The sequence below is a fragment of the Oculina patagonica genome, chromosome 8 (assembly GCF_052425735.1).
Source record: "Oculina patagonica isolate OP01 chromosome 8, crgOcupat, whole genome shotgun sequence".
NCBI lineage: Eukaryota > Metazoa > Cnidaria > Anthozoa > Scleractinia > Oculinidae > Oculina > Oculina patagonica.
In genome coordinates this window covers 15,162,521-15,177,831 of record NC_135765.1, presented here as the reverse complement: position 1 = coordinate 15,177,831, position 15,311 = coordinate 15,162,521, and the positions used below count along the sequence as shown (strand labels likewise).

General features: G+C 39.1%; 1 protein-coding gene across 2 annotated transcripts in view; it reads right to left on the bottom strand.

The window, feature by feature from the left end:
* Positions 1–15,311, bottom strand: part of LOC144664512 (uncharacterized) — a 58,233-nt gene that overhangs the window by 12,177 nt on the left and 30,745 nt on the right. For both annotated transcript variants that reach the window (XM_078525677.1, XM_078525679.1), the window contains 13 exons: positions 14,277–14,453; positions 13,587–13,885; positions 13,303–13,518; positions 9,865–10,063; positions 9,144–9,308; positions 8,647–8,823; positions 7,219–7,440; positions 6,555–6,707; positions 5,833–6,164; positions 4,529–4,772; positions 3,812–4,000; positions 2,227–2,430; positions 1,328–1,444 (listed from right to left, as the gene is read on the bottom strand). In XM_078525677.1, coding sequence (XP_078381803.1) covers positions 1,328–1,444; positions 2,227–2,430; positions 3,812–4,000; positions 4,529–4,772; positions 5,833–6,164; positions 6,555–6,707; positions 7,219–7,440; positions 8,647–8,823; positions 9,144–9,308; positions 9,865–10,063; positions 13,303–13,518; positions 13,587–13,885; positions 14,277–14,453 — 2,694 coding nt within the window. The remainder of the gene's footprint in view (positions 1–1,327; positions 1,445–2,226; positions 2,431–3,811; positions 4,001–4,528; positions 4,773–5,832; positions 6,165–6,554; positions 6,708–7,218; positions 7,441–8,646; positions 8,824–9,143; positions 9,309–9,864; positions 10,064–13,302; positions 13,519–13,586; positions 13,886–14,276; positions 14,454–15,311) is intronic.

Below are 15,311 nucleotides of genomic sequence, written 5' to 3'. Positions count from 1 at the left end.
TTTAGGAAAGCCTCTTTCTCTTCCGAGTTTTTGGACTATATTCGTCATACCGTCGATCGGTTTCCCGGCAAATGCTACCCTTTTCTAGACCAAAACTCTCTGAAATTTCTATACCCTATCCCAGACTAAACTGCTTGAAAACCATACTCTTCACAGCGGCACATACCTATATAGCTCATGTATGGGAGTGCCCCCCCACCCTTTTATATACCTGGAGCCTGAAAAAGGTATCCCTGTTGGATGGAGCCTCCAGGCCGTATTATTCAATTAAGCGCCCAACCTCGAATAAGCGCCTACCCTATAGGTAGGAAAAGTCAATAAGCGCCCAGCCTCGAATAAGCGCCCACCCCCACCCTCCTAAAATGAGGGCATAAAAGGAATTTTGATTATTGTTGAAGTTGAGATTAAAATTGACTAAGTAATACAAAGAGACTATCCCGAAGACCGAAATATTTTATTTTTTTACTGAAAGTTTTTTAATGAACATTTAAAATTCAGCTTAAGTACACCTTCACGTTTAATTATAATACATTGTTTTCTTGCAAAATAAACGTACTACTTGCAAAAAATGGTGAAAATTTATTAAGCGCCCAGCCTCGAATAAGCGCCCACCCTCAAGATCCAAAAATTTAATAAGCGCCCAGGGCGCTTAATCGAATAAATACGGTAGTCCACTATAGGGAGTACCCCTAGGGGACATTCGGGTATATTATAGCAATAATGTTGGGGGAAGGTTCAATCCCTGGGCCCCTCTCCTAGGCCACATAGTCGACCACATATTTGCCTAAGTAACCCCCCCCCCCCCCCCCAGATTTGTCTTCGGCAACTTTAGCTGGGCTCCTAACATAATGGCTTGGGCTCCTAAATTTTGAAGTTAGGAGCCCGAAGGGCTCCTAAAAAATTTCCTTAGGCAGCAGCCTTGCTGAAGTGCTAATGGGGCAGAGCATTCTAATACTAGAAACAGATATTACAAATTAAACATAGGGTTTCAAGTCCTGGCCAGGCTACCTCCTCTTATCTATAGTTATATATGGTGTTTTGCTTTCTCCCTATGTTTTTCTGCTCTCACGAAATGTGAAGTGATTGGTTCAAAATAAATGTTTCCGGAAGCTGATATTGTAAGGAATTATGGCGTATATTCAAGGTTTTCCTGCTCCTAAACAAACCGGGACCCCTCTGTTTATTTCCCTTAACATGAAAAATCAATAGGCAAAGTTTGAATGAAAATCTATGGTCAATTCTATTTCAATGGAATGAACTTAAGCCTCTTATTAAGCACTGGTACGGCATAATACAGATATCAGTTAATTGCTAGCAAATCCTTTACCTTGGAGGCCTGTGAGCCCAGGGAAACCAATAACACCTTTTGGTCCAGCCAAACCAGGCGGGCCAACATCGCCACCCATTCCAGGAATTCCATCCAGTCCAACACGGCCAGCGTCACCTTAAAAAGAATACAACTGCTGTTGCTGAAATGTGGTTTGGGAGTGTTGATGATCCTCCCTTTGATTGGGGTGCTAGTTCATTAGAGGTTATTCCCTGGCATAAAAAGAATACAACTGCTGTTGCTGAAATGTGGTTTGGGAGTGTTGATGATCCTCCCTTTGATTGGGGTGCTAGTTCATTAGAGGTTATTCCCTAGCATAAAAAGAATACAACTGCTGTTGCTGAAATGTGGTTTGGGAGTGTTGATGATCCTCCCTTTGATTGGGGTGCTAGTTCATTAGAGGTTATTCCCTAGCATAAAAAGAATACAACTGCTGTTGCTGAAATGTGGTTTGGGAGTGTTGATGATCCTCCCTTTGATTGGGGTGCTAGTTCATTAGATGTTATTCCCTAGCATGATTTCCCTAACCCTTTGATACTCCTGGCTGCATGGAAAGATGCACTGCAAGCATTATGGAGGGTCCTTCTAGATTTGTTATGTGTGGCTTGGCACTATCTTCCTCACCCCCCCCCCCCCCAAAAAAAAAAAAAAAAAAAAAAAATTAAAAAATTCACCATTTAGTGGTGCTAAATGCTCCAAAATGGCTTGCCAACTTAAGCAATTCCCTAGCAATTGCCCCAGAACTGTAGTTAAGAAGGACCCCTCTTAAGTGTATTGTCCAGTGACCCAGGCAAGAGCTAGAATCCAGAATCCAATGTGCTACTCTCATCAAGTCACCGTGTCTCCCCTTGCATTATAACAAAGACAAACAAAAACAAGAGATGTTGTTATTCAGTTACCTGGATCTCCAATAGCTCCTGCTTCTCCTGCAGGTCCAATGGCTCCTCTCGGTCCTACTTCACCCTTATCTCCCTTAACACCAGCTGCTCCTTGGAAGCCTTGGTCTCCTTTAAGCCCGTCAATTCCGATCAAACCTGTTTCTCCTGGAGGGCCTGGATCACCTGGGTCACCATTCACTCCTTTTGAGCCCGGTGTCGCTTCACCTGTAAAAAACACACAATAGAGCTATGGCAACACTGCTAGGCTGCAACTGTGACCAGTGCGAAACCTTATTTTACAGAGACATCCTTCTAACATAGCCTACCATACACTGCTTTTAAAGCCAGCGAAATTTTGGTAGTACATCAAGATTATATCTCCTACTTGCTGAGCTACAGTTCAGCCCTGTACGGCTGTACCCTGTCTATTTCGTTCTTGTTTCCTAGCGCAATAAATGGCTATGTCAAACTATACAATTTTAAACTATAATTTGAAATCAGTATACTAAGTAAATGGTTTATTCACAGCATATCCAGGTGGTGTCTCTTGATCTGTATCTAACTAGAGTGTTCAAATATAATTAACTCTTCTTGAAATTTTACCTCACCAAGTACATGTAAAATTCAAAATTATAATATGGTTTTGAGGTTCGGTTTATGTCATGTTGCAAGACTTGAATTGTGTTCACATTAAATCTGAAACATGTTTAGAGTAAATATGTTTCACCTAAACATGCTTGTTATTGCATTGTTCACATCAGGTGTCAGTTTCAAACACGTTTCATACCTCATGTGTAATTTCTGTGGTTTTACGGTACTTGCATATACATGTATCTTGTACACTTTTGCTTTAAAATGTAGCTTGAAGTAACTATAACATTTCCATTCATTCTTTGGTTTTGTGTCAATTTTCAAGCCCTTCGTCGGAAAAGGGCTTTTCAGCGTTGAGCAAGGAGACAGTGTTTGTGTTAAAAGATTTGAATAAAAACGTATTCATTTCATTAATTTGTCACTTACAACAAATAGGAAAAATAAAATTCATTCTTAACCAAATTTCAGCCTTGGGAACGTTCTTGTTTAGGATGTTCTTAAATTTTGGCCTTTTTTCAGCCTAAACGTTCTTATAAAAAAGGTTTTTATTTGTATAGAAAAAGTGTATTGGTTTTGCATTTCGATGCTGTACACTTGTATCTTTCATTGTTAAGTTTCATGTCAATGTTTTCCCAATATTTTTACTTTCAACATATCGCTGATAATTCCTGTTGTATCCCTTCGTCAGCCCATATTTCAACTAAACATTTGGCCGGTCTCATAGTAGGTCTAATTTTGAATCTTTTGGGCAGTCTCCTCCTCTCCAAATGTCCGCCATTTTTAAAGTGTTTTGTCTTATCATGAATGAAACTACGTACATGTATACCTGGTGAGGATGTTTCAATCATGCTCAGAATAAACTATCTTGATCATGTTTCATGCAATGCAATGTCTGACGTGAACACTTTTTATAGCGAAACATATTTCATTCGTGATCAGACTAATCATGTTTCAGCCTGGTGTGAACACAGCATTATTGGTGGTTCCACACTAAACAATTGAGACATTATTGTACCTGGTGCTCCTTCATCGCCTGTCAAGCCCTTATCTCCCACCGTGCCTTTAGGGCCTGGAGGTCCTGTTGGACCTGCTGGGCCAGTCGGACCTTGACTTCCTGGCATTCCTGAAAGACCATCGATGCCTGTACCCCCTGGGATTCCTTTTAAACCTTTTGGTCCATCCCTGCCTGGTTCACCAATTCCTCCTAAAGAACAAAATGTGCAGTTGAGCAGTCAGGGTGTTAAAGTGGTTTATGCTGAACATTCGAGCAACAAAGGCAAAAATAAAGTTGCCAAAACAAACTCGTATGTATGGTAACATACAGTTATGCAGAATGTTACTGCGGGGTCACTTTGAGAAATGAATAAAAGTGAGCCGTTTCAAATAGTAATGTGTCAGTGCTATGAGTAGATTTTTTGGAATTACGTGTTGCACTTATTTCCTGAACCTTGAGTGGAATCTGTCACAATTTCCATCAATGAGCACCTCTTAATTGGAAATTTCAAAATTGGACGTAATCATGTTAGCAAATCCTTAGAAATGTAAAGACTATTATTGCTTATAGTACACAAATAAATTTTAAAAAGTACGATTTTGTGGACCATCCGCTAGTCCTTGAGCCCTACAAAGTGTTTGCAAGTAATGCTCAGCAAACAAATAAAAATCTAATCAGTTGTTACATTGATAAGCAAAAGAATTATTATTATTGTTCTGTAAACTACGCAACACATGCCTCTGCAGCTCTTTTCTACTGTCGTCCTGATAAGTCCCAGAAGTTCATCAAAACTTTTTGGTTGCAGAATGTCTTCAGGGGAATCAACTAATATAGACAGCTGATTCCTATCAACACTTCCAATGCCAATTGCAATTACTTTCACACCCAGATTCTTGATTGGTTGAATAGCATCAACAAGAGGTGTTTGATTAGGAATAAGATCTATTCCTGTTTGGTTGCCATCTGTTAGCAGGACCATGACCTACGGAAAGGGAGAATAATCATGACACCATAAACTTTTACCATTGATTAATCACAAGCAAAAAAAATCCCCTCTTAATAAATTGTCGTACAAGTGAAATAGCTTGCACAATCGATCTGAGTGGTTAACAAACCAGAAAAAGCAAGTACAGTTAGTAGTAATTCATTAATTTGGTATTTGGCTATTGGCCGTTCCGAGGTTGCGCAGGGAACTGGAGCGAGTTTCAAATTTCAAGTAATCGATAATCTGACACCGCCACATGAAAGATCACGGCGAGATTGGTCATTTGACCAAGTTTGATGCTTTCAGGATGCACAGAAACGAAACATGGTTAAAAATCCATACAAACGTCTCTAATTGTAAGCCAGCGTCCCCCCAAAACCATATAAACTCTTAAAATTTTTATCCGTTTTGTGACAGCTGCAAAATCCTGCCAAAGACCCATTATTTGAAAGAAACTAAGATGAAAATCACTATGTTTGCCCATTTTAAAGAGTTTATTAATTTAAGAGTTTATATGGTTCTGGGGGACGCTGTCTCAAAATAAAAGACGTTTGTATGGATTTTTAACCATGTTTCAAGGCCCATAACTTCGTCTGTGTGCATCCTAAAAGCGTCAAACTTGGTCGAATGACCAATCTCACCGGGTTCTTTCATGTTGTGGTGTCAGATTATCGATTACTTGAAATTTGAAACTCGCCCCAGTTCCCTGCGCAACCTCGGAACGGCCACAAATATTCTGGTAGCTTTTGGTTTGCTTCTTCTGACGCTTCCAGGTATCGGAATTCTGCTGTATTATCAGCACTTCTGAAAAAGTAGGTATAAAGTAGGTTTCTGTAGAGTAACGGATAGAATAACTGTCAAATTCCACCACTGCTGCACTAATAAAGACACTACAACTCTTGGTGAACTTCATGCTCTAAAATTACAGTTGCACAAATATAATATTTTTAAATTTGGAAGGAGTGGCAATTCCACATGAAAAGGTTTCAAAACCAAATGTAATACAATAGCATTGAGACATTCAAATAGGTAATCATTGATGTCTGACATATTTTACCTTTCTAGAAGTTGGTCTCATTCCTCCTTCAGATGTAAATAATTGTTCAGAGGCAACTTTCAGGGCCAGATCAATTCGTGTTATACCAGCAGTATGAGGCACGTCATCCACAAGTTGTTTAATCTCAGCCTTGTCAAAGGATGTAGTAAAGCTAAACTGCATTTTAGCACTCCTGCTGTATTCAATGAGGCCCACATGAGTGAGTTCAGGGCCAATACTGAGATAGTCAACTACACCCTTAATAAATTGCTTCAATTTAAGAAATTCTTCTGGGAGAATACTACCAGACGCATCCACAATAAATGCATAATCAGCATTTTCTTGGCCACACACTAAAAATTAAAAGGAAATAAAAATGACAATAAATAATGAGAATAAATTTGGAAAAAGATGAGTCAGCATCTGACTTGAAACATGGATGATATGACATTCCCACCAATGGTGGCTGCCAGGTGCCTTTTTTTTCCCTTACCGTTTTCAAAAAAGACTTAATTACTGTTTTATTCTCTGCCTACCAGTACCTAGAGTGCCATTTTCAGCCAAACCAAAGACATCTTAAAACCTGCGAACCTTGAGCTTTTAAAATCGCAATAGCTACACAAAGTGGTACCATATGCTGTCTCACACAAAATGACCAGTCCTGTAGACCGCAGAACAATGTAAGCTGTTTGCATGACTGTATAAATTGTCAGAACTAAGCACTTCAAAGGAGGTTCACTTACAAATGACGCCTGTTTTGCCCTTCTGTCCTTGGGGTCCCGGGTCACCTGGGTTACCAACTGGTCCATCATCGCCCGATGCGCCAGGCACTCCAGGGCTGCCAGGATTTCCAGCTGAGCCTTTTTTGCCTGTTACACCAGCCTCGCCCTTTTCACCTAAAAATATTTGCCATTATAATTTCAGGATAAAATTTATTCTGTAATGGGCAGAGTCACCAAATATTTTTTTGCTAATGATTCATACTGCCAATATATTGTTATTAACTGGATAATAATAAGCCATGCATTCTAATTGGTAGATTTTTGTTACTGGCCCTTCAGCTGTTTAAGTCAGGTAATATGCCGTATTTTGGCCTTATAATTTAGAAAGGAGCCTTTGTATGAGAGTTTTTTTAAATTCATCTTTGCTAGCTTTCTTTGCCATTGCTTCCTGCTATGATCCCGTGTTTCACTGGTTACCAGTGTGGTATGACTCACTTGTTAACTATTAAGAACAAGAACCTTACATTCTGGTGCATGCTAGTTTTGGATTGCTAAAGAAATGAGACTCTTGATATTAGTACACAGAAAAAGACCGATAATTATAACAAACTAAATACCAGGTAAGCATCACACTATGATATCTCTCTATGGAGTATTTGTCCAATAATCTGATTTAGCACAGTACCTTTTGTGGGGACACCAGGTAGACCCATGACCCCAGGTTCTCCTGGGGGGCCACTAATGCTGTCGCCAGGTTCTCCTTTACGTCCAGGTTTTCCCTTCTCACCACGGGGTCCAGGTAGTCCTGTTCCATTTGAAGGCAGTCCCTTTGGACCTATAGGCCCATCTTCGCCAGCACCACCTGGGACACCTGGACGTCCAGGTTCACCTGGTCCACCTTTGGTCCCTGTGAAAACAAACAAAACATGTTCTAGGCTGCAACTCTCATCTATACAGTGGAACCCTGCCTTACGGCCACCCCATCGGCCCAAAATTAAGGGTTCTTTAATGTGGCCACCCTCTTAATGCAACTAGATTTTTGTGGTACAATTTGGTATTTTCCTTTGTTGAAAATTCATTATCATATATTACCATACACCAGACCAAAGGAAAATAACAAAATGTACCAAGGGTAAAATTAAACCATAACCTATTCATTTTGCCATCACTGCTATATGTTCAGCTATGTTTTGTGTTATGTAGCTGACATTTTGTAAACAAAGAATTCTTCTGTCTCAGTTGATACAAGGTATCTTTTTCTAAACAGCATTTCACATCACATTAGTGAAGTACATAAACAAAAATTGATTATGATGATATAGTATCCAATGTAATATTTAATATCTTTTTTATAGGATGTTCTTACATGTACTACAGTGACACATTGAGAAAGACTTAGTGTGTGTCGCTGGCCCAAGATTCAGGCTTGTTAAAGTTGATCTGATGTGTTGTTTCTTAAAACAAATTTCCTCTCTCCTGAGAGCAAACATTTTTGGCCTCTCCCTTCCACCCAAATTTTAAGAACTGCTAACCCCCCCCCCCTTTCTAAGGCCAAAGTTTCCCTCCTACTCAGATGTTTTGTTGGAGGCCCTGAATCTTAGACCACATTGGGAAGATATAAATAATAGTTTGCTTGAAACTAAACTAAAGTTAATACATGATAATGGTGACTTGTATTAAAGTGAAAATAAGTGGAGAAGTGGAAACAAGTCAAATACTCGGAAAAAAGATTTTCCGAGTTCCTCAACGGGAGTCGAACCCATGACCTTCCAGAATACCGGTTCGACTCCCGTTGGGGAACTAAGAAAATCTTTTTTCCGAGTATTTGACTTGTTTCCACTTCTCCACTTATTTTCACTTTATACAAGTCACCATTATCATTTGGACATATTTGAGCCTGCAGTTGGTAGGACATGTGTCACACATAAGAACCCAGTATATGACCTCGCTCACCATGAGTCCCCCATAGCTCAGTGGTTAGAGCGTTCCAACCGGTATTCTGGAAGGTCATGGGTTCGACTCCCGTTGGGGAACTCGGAAAATCTTTTTTCCGAGTATTTGACTTGTTTCCACTTCTCCACTTATTTAAACTAAAGTTTATTGTATTAAACACCTTTCGGTCCTTTAAGTCCATCTTGTCCATCTGTGCCATTTGGCCCATTTCTGCTGTCGCCTGGTTCTCCCACCAGGCCCTGAGTTCCGTTGTCTCCTGGAGGGCCCTGGGATCCAACCATTCCTTGTTCACCAATTTCACCAATAGCACCTCTGGAGCCATAAACCCCTTTTATACCTGTTGGGATTCAACAATAGGTTGACACATCAGACAACCAAAACAGATGGGCATAATTAAACACTGGGCTGATACTTAAAGTATCATGTACTGAATAACTACGCATTAACATTTTGCCAAGTTGCCTCAATAGTTAACAAGTTAGAACCTGCTTTATACTTGGGATGGAGAGAGACACTGTGAGTTAAATGCCGTCCTCAAGCACACAGCACAATGTACCCTAGCCAACACTTGAACCCCTCACTAGGCTCTGTTAAACATAAGGCGACTCAAAACCTTCCACTATTTTAAACAATATATAATTATTACTCTGCAGCTACCTTGTGGGCCTGCAGCACCAGCTGGTCCTGGTCTATCATCTCCCGGGACCCCCTTGGGGCCATTAGGGCCATCTATGCCAGTTTCTCCTTTAATACCCTTAGCGCCAACTTCTCCCCTAGTTCCTTGAGCGCCAGGTTCACCTTTTTCACCTGCTCGTATTTGGGCTGTGAAAATAATAACAAAGAGAATTGTGAGAAGCTCTCAGGTAATCTGCTATTTTCTTTTAGAATTTGATTAATTCAAGTTTGAAACATGTAGGAATTAAACTATGAGCAGTAACATTAATTAGGAAAGTCCTGCTCAGTTGCTTTCAGTGATTTAATGCAAATGGTAACTGACTTAGGGGTTTCATCCACGCAATAAAACAATCAACATTAGGTCAAATTTGTGCATTTACACTGTTTGAAACCCTAAGTATGAGGTTACTTCCATCTCTGTATGTTACTGTCATTTCCCACACCAGAAAAGGAAAAGGATTGGTATATTATTCACCTAAATAAAAATGCATCTATAATGGGAGCAAACAAACAAACAAAGCTTTAATAGAATGGTTTTATTCCATATCAAGAACATTTTTATGTGCAATATTGTATTTATAGTAATACGACAAATGAACACAACCAGTGGGTACATGAAATGCTGCAAAAATGGGCCGTACTAAGTATATCAAGTGGATAACTGTAATTCAGTAGCTGATACAAATGCATGTCATAATCATACCTAAATCAGGTGAGTCATCTCCTTTTAATCCTTTTACTCCCTTTTGTCCATCAGTTCCTCTCACGCCTGCTTCACCTTTTGAACCATTTTTGGCCATTTCTGGGAGCGGCAGAATTGGAGGTGCACCCTTTGGGCCTTTTGTGCCGACATTACCACTCTCGCCTGGATTTCCATCAACGCCAGGAAAACCATCATCTCCCTAAGAAAAAATATTTGATATTTCAAAAATATGCCTACAGTAAAAACCCAATCGATTAGGCTAAAACTTTCATTTTAAACCCCCTCTTCATAAGAACCTATTTAGCCTAAAATTTTCATTAGGTTTTTATTTTACAAAAATGAAGGCACAGATAAAAATACAGAAAACAATTTTTAGCCTAGACAAACATGCTAGTACTTTGGAAAGATAAATTTACTGTACAGTTATCATCTCAACTGTATTCTAGATAATTATTTAATACATACTTGTTATGCAACGCTTTCGGGTGGTATACTTAACAATTATTCCGCAAGCGCGCGTTAGATAGCCAACAAGGCGCATAGCGCCAAGTTGGCTATAACGATCCCATATCCAACAAGCACGAGTGGAATAATTGTTCTATAAAAAACGCTCAAAGAATTGCAATATTTGAGCTCCCCAGCTGTTTTTATTGACCCGTATTGACTAACATACTTGTGGTCAATGGTATATGAGCTCATATTATACCATTGCCTGTTAACCAATCAAAACGTAGGAATTGCAATATACCATTGCTAGTTTTTAATAATTTGGAATAGTCACTTGTATTTACCTCGGTATACACACAAGCCTTTAAAGTAACTCAGAGGGTCAGAATGTGGTGCAAGATGTCGTAAGTTCAAATCCCAGAGGGGTCAGTTTTTCCCCCTTTTTTACCCTGTAGCACTAAAATGGTTTGTTTATATTATATCGCTCCGTAGGTATGCATTGCAGAATAAAAGCATTTATATAAAAGCCGTAAAGTAATAATGCTGTAAATAAATATATCAGAACATAATTATAGACTGATTCATGTAAAAATGTACTTGTGCAGTTACATCTGAAAAGCTTTTTATTTTCTTGCAAACAGGCGGCCACGCACTCAATTTTAGCCAGCGCTCTGGTTTCTAGATAAATTCATCGTTGATGAAGCTTATGTGAAACCCGATATAGCTTTTGAATGTGTAGTTCCAGAAAATATCCATACTCCCCCTCACAGAAGGGATTGGAAATTTCAAAAATTTGAAAGAAATGTATGAAATTTAACTGGCCCGGAAATTTCCAGAGGGGTGGGGGGTTGTTTTAAAAAATCCCTTCCGTGGGGGAGGTATGGAAATTTTATAGAACTACACAATGCTCCTTCATGTACGACGCTAGCTCTACAGATAGACACCAAAGTCATTGAACGATTAATGGCTCTCAATGTCCACTTTTTGGCAGACAATTACTTTCTTAACGTAATTGTCAGCCACATTTTGTTTCTTTTCTTCTTGTTTTTCTTGTCAAACCCCTTTAAATTTGAAAGTCTGCCCTTAAAAAGCGGCCTTGCTACACTCTTTCTACTTTTATATCTGCTGGTCAGCGGAGTTGAAAAAAAAAAGTTTACAGATGATGGACCAACCAACCATGTAAGTGCGACTTGGCTAGCCACTAATATAAACCTCCTGAATTAAAAATTCAGTCATAAAAACGAAAACACAGAGACAGCATATGAGAAGGAAAACAATAAACAAGTCTGCTTTCACTGGACTGGAAAGATATTAAAAACATGGATATCGTTCCATTCACCATTTACTTGGAAACGTTTTTGAAAAGAAATAAAATCTGTATCAAATTGGTCGTGATGAAAGCTTACTTGAATTATTTTGATGGCAGAAACTTATGCTGAGTCCTTGTATACACTTGAATTATACTTTTACGTGCTTTTAGTGCTTTCTGCCAAGTCAAGTCTTTCACTGGAAAATTCAAGACTTGTAAAATTCATACTGAACTTAACTTCTTGAGATGAATTGGTGTATTTTTAATATTCTTGCTAGTGAGATACATGTATCAATGACATTACTTCTTGCTTTTACATACTTCTTTCTTTTAACTGAGCCTAACTCATGCTTTTTACACCACAGCTGTTACCCCTGTTTTGACAACCAGCTGGGCATAAACATAGTTATAATGTTTGCAGGCTGATTACTGTAAAATCCAGCCCCAACTATATAAATTATTAGCCTATAACAATATGTTTTTTTCTTAATAAGCTCTAGCTATATTTTAACAAAGTAAATAATTTTAAGTTACTGATTTGACAAGTTTACAGGTGCTTCTGGCTCTTCCCGTAAAAACTTCTTTTTTACATTCTGTTTTCAGTGTTTTTGTTTGTGTGGTAAAAGGTCTGCCTGTTCTTCATTGTTTGGTTGCAAATTTCTAACTGATTATTAAATATCCTTAAGCAATGATTTTCTCTCTAAACGTTTGTGTCAAATAATTATGATTATCAATCGATGCAATTTTTTCTTCCTCTTCATTGGCCGCGAGTCCACCGCGTGATCTGCAAATAACTGCCTACAAATAATGGTCTGCTCGTGTGCATTATCGTCTGACAGTGATTTTGATACAAATAATATTCTGCTCATGCGTAGTTGTGTCCACTTCCGAGAAAAATGGCAGCTCGTTTTCCAGAGATAAAGAAGAAGAGCTGGATTTGTCTACTAGGCCCGAAAAAACAGCGAAACTACAAAGAAGGCAATGGAATTTCCTCTTATTGTATTACAGCAATATTCTGAAAGAATTGGATGAAGACCAGCTTGTATTATCGAAGGCGAAGTTACGCTTTTGTCTGCATATAATTCAGCAAGAAATAGTGCGGTTTCCACGCAGTTCCCGAAGGTACTTAGTGCGAAACAAATTCAGTGATCGAATGATAAAACAATTATTGAAAGTTCTTGGTTCTCGCAAAATATCATAATTTGTCAGTGTCTCGCAGATCAAGATTAATCTGCTCGCCACTGACAAATCATGACATTTTGCTCAACCTCGTCCAACAACTGTTAATTGTAGACATGATAGCCACAAAAAAGATGGAAATTTGAACTTCTCTGTGTTGTAATAACATCTCACTTTAGTTTCAGTGCCCCCCTTTCTCTTGATCTTCAGTCAAATGCTTTGTTACTAAGCAAAGGAAAACAACTTAGAAACATAAAAATATAGAAAATGTGGATAAAATAAAGTGTTAAGTGTATTATGTTTTTTTGCAGCTTGGTACAGCTATAGGTGTGGCATTCATACTGTCTATTTTGCATCATCAATTATAGGGCTGGTAAGACTTTGGATTATTCTTAAGAAAAAGAGCCCAGAGGAACATGTTTCTTTGCTTATAGCCTAGCATATTCCTAAGAAAAATTAAAATTCCCCCCTACTGGGGAGAATGAGGAGAACACATTTCTTACTTTTTCTCCAGCTGGACCTGCGGCACCCTGGTCCCCTGGGGCACCAATTTGTCCGGGGGAGCCATCATTTCCAGGAGGTCCTGCTTTTCCCTGTTTACCGCGTTCGCCAACTTCACCTTTTGGGCCAGGTGGTTGAAACAGTTCTTCTCTTGGACGTCTACCACTTTCACCTTTTTCTCCAGTATTCCCTTGTGGACCCTGAAAGCCCTTAGCACCCTAAATGAAAAAAAGAGCATAAGAACCCTGTACAAGCATGTTATTAGGATAACAATAGCCTTACTTACCGGTTCCCCTGGTTTACCAGGCAAACCATCTGCCCCCTTTACACCAGTGGGCCCTTGGGGACCTTTGTTCCCATCAGCGCCAGGCTCGCCAGGTTTTCCAGCTGGTCCAGGGTCTCCACGTAATCCTTTAAAACCCTTCGGCCCAGGACGACATATGGGGCATTTGTCCTTTTCACCTTTCACCCCTTGTGGGCCTTGCGGTCCTAGAGGGCCTGTATCTCCAGGTGGGCCTGGAGGCCCTGGGGGACCAGGTTGAGGGTCTGGGCAATCTTCTCCCTCAATGCAAAAAATTGGACCAGCTGCAAAGAAGAAATTGACATTAAAATATTCTTCCAGACACATATTAGGGACAACAACAAAGATCCAACAGATGGAAAGTTTGACGACTTGAAGAACTAAGCAGAAGAGGAAAGTTTGGACTGTGAGAGTGATGCAGAGGAAGATAACTGATGGACAAAATCAAACAAAAAACTCCTAAACATGAAGCTGAAACATGTTGGAATAACTTTGAACAACTGTAATAAAGCAACAGCTTGAATTTCATTATTTTATTGATATAATACAGTATTAATTTTGCGATTTAAATATTTGCATGTCCTATTTTTAGGGAGTATTAAATTTCAGGTATTTAGTACATGGAAAATTAAGTAGGAATAAGGTAATGATACCACCATTAATATGGAATGTTACCATTGCGCCCTCTAGGTCCAACTTCTCCCTGTACTCCTTTGAATCCTTTCAGTCCAGGAGGTCCATCCATGCCTTTTGCTCCAGGAACAGGAAGTCCGTTCTCACCACGCTTTCCTGGATCGCCTTCTGGTCCTATATCCCCTTTGAGCCCTTCTGGGCCCTCCATACCTGGAAAACCTGACAGCAAACAAGGCATGCTTACTGAGGGACAAAATCTGACTTCTTGCCGTCATTTTACCCTGTTACTCTATAGTAGTTGTACTTCTCGGTAACTGCCAACAAGCGAAATACTCATGGTTGTTGATAAGAACAGACACTGAATGGAATTGATATTTGTTTGAAATGAGCAAATGATGTATTTTAGGCAATATGAGAATTGCTATTTCTTGTAGGTATAATTAAAGCACAAGTTTCTTAAAACGTTTTGAACAAGAAAAGGGATGGTTGCATTTCAAGTACTTCTTAATAATTGAGCCTGGAAATCAAAATTGCTAAGATGCATGGACAGTTCAAATTTCAGTTTCAATTGCGAATTTGTCATGTAATACATAAAACTCAATTCCCAAGGGAAAATATGAATAGAAAACAAAACCACAACGGATAAGGAATAATGTGAACACAGAATTTTTATTCAAGTTAAACATTTAACTTTCCACAACCTTGCGTGTATGACATGCGGTAATTTTAGTTAGCGTCACTTTGTATTGATTCTACAGTATTTCTTTGAGCTTAAATATGTGTAGCTTTGAGTGCCAATATAAATACAAACTGTGAAACATTATTTGATTTGGGATGAAATCATCTGTTAAACAACTGGTATAAACAAAATCAACACTTAAAAGTAGCATTTAACCGACTGTGGCATTCCTGTAAGTCGAGAAAACTACATTTGAAGTCAGCAGTCCGCCTTTGGTTTGTCGTGTGTAGCAGCATTTGACTCGACAGGGCTCTTATCAGAAATCCAAGGATTTCAAAGTCAAAAGATTATCTCATCACATTTAAGACCTTGATGTTCCTTTTTTTTGTCGGTCAAGC